Raw genomic sequence first — 12384 nt, forward strand, 5'->3', positions numbered from 1 at the left:
AGAGCTACTTGTAGAAAGGCGGTCGCCATCCTTTCATGTCATTCTTTCTTCTCTTCTTGCAAAATCACAACAAATCAAATAAAGAGATTGAAAATTGAAACACAATTGTGCATTGATAGAACTACCAGTGTGTCAAGAGCTAAAATGTCGTTAAAACGGATCGAGTGTGAGAGATGGTAGACGAGGGCTACTTGTAGAAAGGCGGTCGCCATCCTTTCATGTCATTCTTTCTTCTCTTCTTGCAAAATCACAACAAATCAAGTAAAGAGATTGAAAATTGAAACACAATTGTGCATTGATAGAACTACCAGTGTGTCAAGAGCTAAAATGTCGTTAAAACGGATCGAGTGTGAGAGATGGTAGACGAGGGCTACTTGTAGAAAGGCGGTCGCCATCCTTTCATGCCGTTCTTTCTTCTCTTCTTGCAAAATCATGTCGCAGAAAATAAGTAAAGAGATCGAAAATTAAAATAGATTTGTGCATTGATATGACTACCAGTGTGTCAAGGGCTAAAATGTCGTTAAAACGGATCGAGTGTGAGAGATGGTAGACGAGGGCTACTTGTAGAAAGGCGGTCGCCATCCTTTCATGTCGTTCTTTCTTCTCTTCTTGTAAAATCACAACGAATCATAACTACTCCACTAAATCGATAGCAGCGCCTTTCTTTTTTCTTGAGTAGTTTTCCATACTCTTGTTGGGTTGTGCTAGTGCCCATACAACACTGTCCTTGAATCAATAAATTACATTTTTGCAGACAAATTGCGCAGGACTTTTACCATTGTGGATCTTATTCCAAGTCGGTGATGAGACTATACTACCTTGAGTAGAAGAACTACAAAGTAGAGTGGTATACCACTGCTATGCCTGCGTTAGATCAATATCGTCTGGCAGTATACTGTAGAATACTTTCCCCCACCCCCCTCTCGATGTTATGCTAAAGCTGTCATTCTTGACTGTCAATAAATAATCCCCTCCAGTGACTATTGCAATTTAGTTGCTGCTACTGCCATTGAATCAACAACCTGGTCGAAAAAAACAACATGAACCGCGAGGCTAAAGCAGGAAAAACAGTAGATGATCTTTTAACTATAGAAAGTAACAATGACAATCGCAAGAGCCAGGAGCTTGACTGGGAAATATTAGATCCGCCAATGGAATCGTTCGATTTACTGAGGCAATACCATGGAAACAACGTTCAAAATGAACAAGTTTCATTTCCTTCTCAAGCAAAGGTACAAGTTGATACTGCTTATCCTTTAGCCATCTTTTAATCATCCTAACTTATCCACGTAGAAATAGCCAGATATCTTTTCTTACCAGATACAAATCACCAGTGGCAATCATTGTAAGAAAGAGTCGAACTTTATAACGATACTATCCATTCACTTCAAAAGTTCTATACGTGCCATCCATTTAAAAGTGAACTTTCATCACCTCTCCATCATTTAATCGACGCCATGTAGAAAAAAAAATTCTTCTCCAACATCCACCAATGCTAGTATAGTCCACTGATATCAACGGACTGTTTCCTCTCTTTCAGTAACTCTTGCCATTATCGTGTCATCAACAAGGACAATCTTGAATGCCATTCGTATCCACACATTGAAATCATCATTTCAACGTTAAAATCATGAGATCCATTTACAACTTGATTCACTTATTGTAGAAGGATTACTCTATCTCTTCTTTTAGTATTCATTGGAAAAGGACAGTACAGGCAACAGTAGGCAATACTCTCTTCTCGATGAAAAAATAATACTCTAGTCAACCTGACTGTTGCATCTTCGGACACACTTCATCTTCTTCTTACAATAATAATCAACCATGATTACTTAATCTAACTCTGACGGTTATCAAGAAAATGCCAAATGAAGGACTCTGACCTAAAGCATTCATGGCTCTCCATTGACTTATTTAGATTAGACGAGTATTGCTCTTGTTGGACGCGTATACAACACAGTACAACTTGAAAAGATAACTTGTGCATTTTCCACTCTTAAAATCAATCTACTGGACAAGTTGATAACAGCATCAACAAAACCAACTGTACTCAAAATTTATCCTCCATGTCCTTAATATGGCGTAGTTTGCGCCCATTTTTCTCAGTCTTATTCGCTATACTGTACAGCACTTATTGCCTACCATTATCTGACTTTGTCACGATTAATGAATAAATGCATCAATTGAATGAGAATGCTAGTTTACCTTACCATGTCGTTGAAATGGTGACAATTTACTCAAGTTAGCTACTGCCTAACGTCATCCAATCACCGACTATACCATTTCTTAGTCATGTTTGACATTACAAATAGGTAGACGAACAGACAAATGTTATAATACACTTGCCACCACTATCCTTTATGAATTTCGTCCATCTTAGTCATGAAAGAGATTTGTAGATATTAATAAATGATTCATCATTATTAAGCTTGCCCTCCATGAATGTCATTAACAGCATAGTATCCTTTTTTATACACGTAATCCAAGATTAGTTACAATCCCCTATCTAGTTAGCAATTCTCAGCAGTACGTGTGCTACAATAGTATTAAGAGTCCTGATATCATAAAGTATCGACTGATACTGTGCAATAGTTGATGGAGGCAAAAACAACGATTGAAACATTACCGTGTTGGTCTATTGGGTTAATTTTATTTTATCGTTAGTTATTAGACGACTGCGTTCTAACTTTTCTCATAACTTACAAACTTTGTATCGTAACGATCACGATTGAATTGGATACTGCATCTACTGTATGGATAGAGAAATGATATAATAGTTTGCTGCAATCATTCAATGCATTTGTAACATAAATTTCCAGCAATATACCAAGTCAAGTTTTCCATCTGGAGTACGAATAATGTTGTAGATAAATATTGTCTAAATTAGTGCAATAATACCCACCGTACTCAGAAAGAACTTCTGAAGCATAGCAGATATTACCGTTATAAATTAATATAGAGTAGACTACGCCTACGACAGCTCCAATTATCCTATAAAGGACGTCATAAGCTACTTACGTAAAGTATTATATTAATTATTTACTCACCCAAAATCTCAAATCTAAATAATGTAAATAATTTCTTAAAGACACTACTTTAGACCCAGATCGTTTAATGGCCATGGTAATGGCTTTCATTAGTCCTACCTTACTCTGACACCTATATAAATAATATTAACAAATGAGCGCAATTTATTCTGCAAATATCTCACTTTTAGCCTTTCTTCTAGAAATAGTCAAATTCAAGCGAATCCATCATGCTACAACATAGCTTACGTTAGATGATATTTTCATTTTAATTAAAGAGTAAAATTCTTTTACTCTCTCTCTCTCTCTCTTTCCCATAACGAAATTTCAATCAACCGTCATAGAGTATAGAAATACAATTTTCTTATGGATTGTAGTAATAAGATATGGGAAAGTACTAAACGTGTACAGGCTGTAGCCGATCGATTTCTCAACACTCTGAATTTTTTCATGCTGTTTGTTAACGTGTTTATTTGCTTTACAGTCAAGATCCTTGAATGTTGTCATAGTAAGATACTTGTCACAAACAGCATATGCTTGAATATCTTTTAATTGCAACGCATTATTATTAATATCTTTACATAAATCTTCTCTATCCGGTTCTAGTTCCATCAACGTATTCACCAAAAGTAAACATAGCATGACCTCTTTACCTCTTTTACCATATCATATGGTATATAATACATACTTCTGGCGTATATATACGCATCTACACATGTTTAAGAATGTCTATATATACTCGTACTTATACGTGTATATCAAACACTAGTTATCACTCTTATTACTTTGCCATTTATGAACTATTTTGAAAATAGGATACTCTAATTATAATATGAATATATTGATACACGCATGTAAACATTGGTGTGAGATAAGTAAAATTTGAAATACATCCCCTGTCTTTAGCATCCTTCAAACGTTCAAAAATCCCAATACTGCCAATTTAAATTCATGGCTCTACTTGGAATATCTAGATATCTATAATAGCAATTAAAATGTCAAACTCCACTTAGCAAATTCTCTCTTATTTCAATAATCAATTCAATCCATCATAGCAATGAACAATACACGCATTTATTGAATGGAGATAACCATGGAAAGAATAAAATTTACCTAGCAATGATTGTATTGCAGCCAATCTCAACGAACAAAAAATTATTTAACTTTAATTGCAATACTTTCTGCTATGCTTTTCGATGTATCAATTTTGTATCCAGCATTTCAGTCGTAGTTAAACTACGATTAAATCGATATTGAGGACAAAATATATTAAATTGAAATACTAGGCATCCTGCTTAACTTCTTGACGAATCAATTTTATGTTCAGCATCTCAATTGTGGTTAAACTTCAATCACATACTGATATTGATACAGTTATTCCCTCATTTTTATCATCCTTTTATTGTATATACAGTACAGTATCAATAATATATTAATTTAGAATGATATTGTAAAAATCTTAAAATTAAAAACTAACCCTTTTCAGTATAGAGCTAATATTGCTCCTTAAACCTTATAGGAAAAACAAAGGGATACCATGAATAAATAATGTATTACATATCTGCATGACTGGTAGGCATTACAATTTATAAAAATTTGATATTCGAGTGTAACAGACAAAAAATATTATAGTAATATTTATATCAGTAAATCCCTACCAAGATGGCAATGGACAAGATATACCCTGAATATATATTAACTTTGCAAATTTTCTTTGTTTATTGATATTAGTGAGATAATCAGTCAAATTACACACATGTAACGCAGCACTCGTTATATTGCAATAGCATACCCATATAAAAGTTAATCGCTAGACTTGCCATTAAACATTCCCATTACAATTTCATCACTGCCGCAGAATAAAAATGCATCGTTAAAATTACAGACAATGTTTAACCTTTGAGGATAAATATCAATATGCACATTTCAAGCATTGATTGTACTGTACTACTAAATTCATTATGCGCCTTGAAAGAAAGCTATTGTCGTAAACGTTATTTCTTTTTGTTATTGTATACGAAGGTTTATCTACGATTCCAGGAGTTGTTGTCTATACTACTATCGAAGTCCTAACGACATGCTGGCTCTAGGGTAACTTTTATTCAACATGCTTGGTTCATTGTAACATTTAGAAGAGTATCGATGTATCTAAAATGTGTTCATCGGAAGTTTATAGCTAGTCAAGTAGACATACCTAGTCGATTTTCAACTACTTTTGATATGGTTTTAATGCCAAGCTCTAAAGTATATCGAAGTCTCTCACGCTGTACTATATATAGTTAAAAGTACCTGTTATCACACTGCAGCTTATCGCACTTTTAAATTATCAATAGCGTTCTCGTACATTATATTGCATAAATATACACTTGTGAGTGAAAATAATTTAAAAAGTAGAAAATAAACTAGATCTCAATTCTATTCTATTTTATCGGATCACACTAACACTTTTCCTTCTTGGATTATTGAACAGTACCATTTTAATTTTTGTTACGCAATGACTTTACAAAGCTGGCAAATCAATACATTGCACGATTAATTATTGATATAACTTAGTAATTACCATTTACACTCCAACAGCGTGGCATAGTTTTTAAATAGTAATGCGAATTGCGAACTATAGAAAAATCTTGTCAGAATTTATTCTGTACTATGTCTTATAGGTCCAATATTACAATCATTGCCATTTATTGCTTCTTAATTCTTTCATTACATTTATAGATCGATCAGTTTAGCTAACGCATCATTAACTTTTGATGTTGATACCGAAAAGAAAGGGCAATTCCAGATACGGTACGGCATCTCACTAATTTATTCTATTTATTTATTTATATTATTTTTATTCTTATATATATTTACTAACTCAACGATATATTCTCTATCTAATATTTTACGAAATATGCACAGATCGGACGGTCGAATATACGTTTTAGAAGCACCTAGCCAGGAAGCAATGATGTTTTGGCTACAACAATTACAAACCAAGCGGCATGAGTACAACGCAAAATTAGCGAATATGACTGACTTATCTCTAACGGTAACTCAGCAAGTTCTATCCGCAATCGCAAATATTATTTGCTTACATTGTTGTTATGTTTCTGATTTATTTAGAAACCGGCTACTGGTCTTCTAGGAGAAGAACCACTATCAAGTGAAGACCAATCTGCTACAAACCAATCAGGTAAAATCAAGCTTGTCTCACTTGTTTGTGCAAAACAACTTTATTAATCATCCGTTAACTAAAATCTAACATCTGCTAATTATCTAGCTGCATCTGATATACTTCCACATATACGGCCACCAGAATGCGTCGGGGAACAAACCGCTGACAAAGTATCAACTTCTGGCATATCAAACTGGTCTATAGCAAATATTACGACAGAAATCAGGAATCATTTATCACATGGGTATAGTGTCTCAATATTAATAAGCAACCATATCGGTATTAAATTACAGTATATTTTATTAATCTCTTTGCATACCATAATTTTTATCGGTTTCATTTTAGCCGTGGAGATGGTAATTTGATACGACGTAAACAATCAATTGGTGATCGTTTCTCATCACCTGGTATATCACCAAATGCAAGCCCTTTGATTACTGAAAAATCTCCATCAAACCACAGAAAATCCTCGCCTGAAGAATTTCCCGGAAAGGATTGCTCTGAAGTAGCCACTGAAGAGAAGTCATCAAAGTAATACAATGTCCATAACAAGAAAATATGTGTTAAAAATATAGATCATAATATATTTATGCATATAGTAGATAAGCGATCTGTTTATTTCCGCTTGTACTAAATTAGTCGGATGTTATTTATGGTTTTGTTTTATATAGACAAGGATTTACAAATTACTTCAGACAGTAAGTTAATCGCTAGTATTCATACTTTAATAAATTTTATTTCAATCAGCCAAAATTGACCGAAGTAAAATTTCACATTTGAACTGATAGCCCTCATCGTAGACGATCACAGTCCAAACACGCGGCGAATAATCAACCTCAAGAAGATCCTACTAAGTCTTTAAATAATCAATTACGTCAGGTAAGTAGTAAAAATATTACTTCTTTATTTATTCAATAAAATATTTATGATATACCAATACATTGATTCCGTATATATGTAATTTATTAATATTTGTAAATCATAATTAAATTGGTACCTGACACACACTTGTAATAAAATCCATTACATGCCTTAATACTACCTTAATAGGCCACTTCCCCCACACATTCGACGAAGGAAGAAATAGATTCTAATGAAAAGTAAGCTTTATTTTAATTACTTTCAACATAACTAATATCGATCAAGCAAATATACTCTCATGTACCTTATAACCGACACAATATTGACCTATTAGTAACTGCTACTTCATTCTACTTCTTAACAGCGAAATCCAACAAAGAAATGACATTATTCAAACATTGGTTCAAGAAATCGAGTCAGTATTGTTGATCTAAGCTTTTGACTCTATACACCTCGTAATATGTTATTACTACAGATGCAAAATTAAATTCACTTAATCCTATGACTGATATTCTTATCTGCTGAAAGTCTAACTTTAATTGTACTATTTCTAGTGCCCTAAAGATGCGTATAAAGTGCTAGTAAGTTGGTGAAATGTTGTGATCTGTAGATGGTGCATTGCACAGCATGCTAGAGATTTATTTATGCATTCAAGTATGGCAATTATATTACTATTTTGCAATTATATTTTGCTGTATTGTCTATAGTGAACAGTTTGTGTCGGGTAACTCAGATGAAAAGCAACTGTTGCGACTTTTTGAAAATCAACAGCGCATAAATGAACTTCAGTTAAATGTCAAGAAAGCACGCGAAGAAAAAGAAGATTCAGAATTTAAATTAAGGTTTAAGTCATATTCAATAGGCATTATTAATATTGCAATTAATTTGATGTACTCTTTATTAAAGTCGTCTTTAGTCGATTAAAATTAGAAAACATTTTGTAAATAGAGTTACCGAGGCAGAGATGAAAAGTTTAAATGATGAAATCAGTTTAGTTAAAGAAGTTCTGGAAGCTAAAGACCAAGTTGTAGTATCACTAACGGAAAAGGTAAATTCTATTGACAATAATTATTAAAAATTATTATTTTAACTTTTGATTTAAGCTTGAATTTCTTCATTCGCAATAGCTGCATCAATATGAGAATGCACCGCTAGTACTAACGGGGTAAGATACACACAGGATTATCGGTTCTGTAACAGTAAAATTGATTCAATAATAATTTTTTGTTTTACCTTAGCGATGGAGCACACCCACAACCTATCGTTGAAAACAACTATTTCCTATGGAGGGTAATAAATAGCTATATAATACCAATGCTTTAATTCTCTATAGCTATGCTTTACCGTACGTATTAACCATACCTAGGAAAAGTGCGCTGCGTTTGAAATTCAAAATAAGTTTTTAAATAGCGAAATAATTGGACTAAATGAAATTCAAATTGCTCGCGAAAAACGAACTAAACAATTAGAGAGGTATGTTAACCTAATCACAGACGTTATAAATTTACAATTTTTTCAATAAGAACATTTCAACCAACATTGCTATTTGGCTTTGCTAAACAGTAAGCTAGCCGCACTTACAGCAAGACATTGTCAAATTCAAAGAAAATATATGATGTTTCTTAAAAATCTGAGCGTTTCTAATGAAGGTAAATTTTATTAATTTGATTTTGAATACGAAAGCATTATGCTGATGAATTTAATGATGCAATGATTTTTCTTTGGAAAACTAGAGTCTAAGCAGCTAGTAGATCAATTAATCAAGGAAGCTGCGGAATCTGACAGTCCTAGTAACAATAGCCTTGAAAAGTAAGATAGCTACTCCATATGCATTGTTGTAAATAACTCCACAGACATAAGAATAACAGGAAACACTAAATACCAATAATTTTTTGATTTATGCCTAAAATCCTTTTTCCTAAACTGTAGGCAATATGATATGTTTGGATTTCTTAAGAATGTTGATGATGATAACGCCTTAGAAAAATATACCTCACAATTAAGTTATTATCAGCAGACAATGGAGGTCTTTGATCTAGTATAACTAATCATATAGTAGCTAATTAGGATAAGGATTACCTTTGAGATAAAAATGTTTGAGTACTGTTCTTAATTTAAACAGAATGAAGTTAGTGGTGTTGATGTTGCAATAGCGAAAAAATGGGAAACAGTAATGGTATCACTAGGTGGCAAATCTTTACCATTAACGGTAAGTAACCTAGTTAAAGACAACAACAGCATCATTGTTATTAAAATGTACGAATATTAGGTTGATTATCGTTGTTAACATGGAACGAATTAATTTTGAGCTGAATTAAATTCCTATGATATCTTGATCATACAGCCAGAAATTAAATCTCTCATTCGAGCTGGTGTTCCTCATGAATTTCGCAGTAAAGTTTGGTCAAGGTAAGTTGTATCGGCTTTAAGCATGTATAGCCAAGGTATACATCAATTGAACGTATTCAATTATGAAAGAGTTTTTTAACTGAAAATTAATTATGTTTACATACTTGTAGTTGCGTTCATCGTAGGGTTGCAAAATTTCGAAAATCAATGGTATGTAGAAATAAATATGTCTTGACTCTAGTAATTTTCAACGAGATATTTTTAAATGTCTTTGTTTCCTACTTTTGGGACTCTATTGAAAGCATTTAATCACCTAATATTGTACGTACTTCTGTTATAGGTAACAGATTACTACTGGCGTTTGGTAAATGCTGATGTAAGTATGCCATTAATGAAAGTGAAATCATATATAGTAGAACTTACTTTGTTTTGTATCAACACATATTAACTGCAAAAACCTTTTATGTTACTTACGGAATCAGTACTTGTAGCATATTACATACATGCATAAAATAGGATAGAGATTCCGACTGACAGGACTTTATCACCGCAATACTGCGTTTCCATATATGCTATATCTAATAGCAGTCATTATAATTGTCAATTACATCGAACAAATCTGGCAGCTTCCAGATTTAGAATTTTAATTTACCCTTAGTATCAAGAATTTATTTATGGCTACGCTTATAAATGATATCTGTCATTTTATAACTCTACGTATAATTTTAAAGACTTACTGCCATCATTTAGTTAGTCATTAATAAACCTACGCGTGTACCAAATCTAGAAGGTGCACATTTATCAGTGCATTGACTAATATACATATCAAAAGATACACTTATCGTGTACATTCCAGAATTATCTAATCTTCCACAGCATCCAAAATTACTGTCATATATATATTAGTATGACCACATGTATTTCAATCCATTATTATCCATGGCTAAACTGTCGTAAAAGTATGTTTCATTTTTCCGTCTAGACCAACTCTTATTCTCTAGCTATTAATCAAATTGAAATGGATCTACTTCGGACCCTACCGAACAATAAATTCTACGATAGCCGCAGCGCAGAAGGAGTACGTGAATTCTGCATTTGAATACTCTACTATGAACGATAAATAAATTTAATCTAGAGTTTTTTCATGATTATATTTGAGATTTGCTTACTGTATAGCAAGTCGCGATATAATTTTGATTACATACTTAAAAAGGCTACTTGTCTTTATGCCTATAAGCGCTTCAGAATATTAGTATAACCCAAGTAGTCTTATCAAGATATAGAAATTAATGCTATGTAATGTCTTACCTGATAAAATTTTGCTCTCCTCAAATAGATAATCAAGTTACGCCGAATACTCTGCGCTTATAGTAGACACAATCCTGATATTGGTTACTGCCAGGTTTTAACATCTTTGTTATTAAGTAACGTTGCCGAATTTGTATCGACCTATTGACAATTAATCAGTAAATCATAAATAACATCTAGGGTATGAATCGACTAGCGGCTGTAGCCCTACTGTATCTTTCAGAAGAAGAAGCATTCTGGTTTGTAAATAATTTTCTTTTATCTCTCTAAAGACTAATTAACATACGAATTATTATGTGGCATAATGCAATAGGTGTCTGATAGCAATTATCGATTTTATCATGCCTACGGAGTACTACGCAAATTCTATGCTAGCTGCACAAGCTGATCAGGTTAGAGCTAATCTTATCCTAATAGATTTTTGTTTCTCTATTGGCTTTTAATAACTAGTTATCGGTAACTTAAATGACTTACGCCTGACAAAAATTTTATGCGTTCCTTAGCGAGTTCTGCAAGAACTACTAACTGAAAAGTTACCAAGACTTGCTGCTCACTTTAATCAACATGGGTTTGTTTAATTTGTTGGAACAGTTCGTCGATTATCTTTAATCATCAGTTATTATCGACAACTTTCATGTATAAACATGAACAATGCATATTATAAAATGATCGGCTTCATTTTCTTAGGATTGAACTTACCTATATCACGCTTCAGTGGTTTCTAACGGTGTATATCGACAATATCCCGATACAGGTAAAGCTTCTACAACTCTTTTTTAATTGTAAAAGTTATGACTTTTGTAGGCAGTTTGTATATAGTAATGCAACTAAAATACTTGTAGCATACTCAGCCAGTATTTATATTTGGTCACGGCGACTATTAAACGTTTATACACTTACGCTTAATATTATAGACCGTATTTCGAATATGGGATTGTTTCCTCTATGAAGGCGACAAGGTAAAACACTCTAGCTGTTATCTAAAATAGTCAAGACCTGGCATTTACTGATAATTTTATTGTTTTGCTCTAATTGTGGGTTATTTTTTATTTACTTCTTGCCAGATCTTATTTCGATTCGCTGTCGCGATTTTCAAAATATTTGAAGAACATTTCTTACATTTAGACAGTTCAACAGAAATTTTAACTGCATCAAGTGAGATGTCCAGTAAATTATGGGATGTGAATAAGCTGATGCATGTATGTTTTATTTCGAACATTAACTTTAAACTACAGTATAAGCACTTATATTTTATGGTTCTGTGTACTAATTTTTGTCATTGCAAATCTTGGTTTAGGCTGCCTTCTTCGAAATCAATCCGTTTCCTATGAATGCTATTACCAATAAGCGTGTAAAACACATAGCTAAACTAAAGGTTGAACTTATGGAATTAGAGAAAGGGCGCATCGAAAGAGTCGACTCACGCACCGCAAAACGTCCTGTAGATCAATACCTAAGCGATGAAGAATCATAAAATTAAAAAAGAATGGTGTGTATAACACATACGAGTATATGAAAGCCAACCATACAATCAACAGCTCGCCTGCGGTACCATGATAAAGTGATATTTTTAAATCTAGAAGTTGTGTAAGGAATCATATCACTAAACAGTTGTAATTCTAATAAAGTTTAAGCGTATCTGGAATATGAAACTTTGAAATACCATATTACGCTATTAAA

General features: G+C 32.9%; 1 protein-coding gene across 1 annotated transcript; it reads left to right on the forward strand.

Moving 5' to 3' along the window:
• Positions 1 to 5103: 5103 nt before the first annotated feature.
• TRIADDRAFT_51695 (uncharacterized protein) lies at positions 5104 to 12178 on the forward strand (the record flags this gene model as incomplete). Its single annotated transcript, XM_002107773.1, has 29 exons — positions 5104 to 5117; positions 5745 to 5816; positions 5931 to 6060; positions 6135 to 6204; positions 6292 to 6430; positions 6532 to 6717; positions 6975 to 7065; positions 7237 to 7286; positions 7755 to 7889; positions 7996 to 8095; positions 8175 to 8212; positions 8286 to 8337; positions 8414 to 8520; positions 8611 to 8696; positions 8781 to 8856; positions 8977 to 9073; positions 9170 to 9256; positions 9392 to 9456; positions 9567 to 9606; positions 9737 to 9772; positions 10379 to 10474; positions 10733 to 10798; positions 10885 to 10943; positions 11018 to 11096; positions 11208 to 11272; positions 11392 to 11458; positions 11619 to 11663; positions 11769 to 11903; positions 12002 to 12178. The coding sequence occupies 29 exons, from the start codon at positions 5104 to 5106 to the stop codon at positions 12176 to 12178; spliced, it is 2460 nt and encodes an 819-aa protein (XP_002107809.1).
• Positions 12179 to 12384: the final 206 nt, after the last annotated feature.

This window comes from Trichoplax adhaerens, genomic scaffold (assembly GCF_000150275.1).
Source record: "Trichoplax adhaerens TRIADscaffold_1 genomic scaffold, whole genome shotgun sequence".
Taxonomy (NCBI): domain Eukaryota; kingdom Metazoa; phylum Placozoa; class Uniplacotomia; order Trichoplacea; family Trichoplacidae; genus Trichoplax; species Trichoplax adhaerens.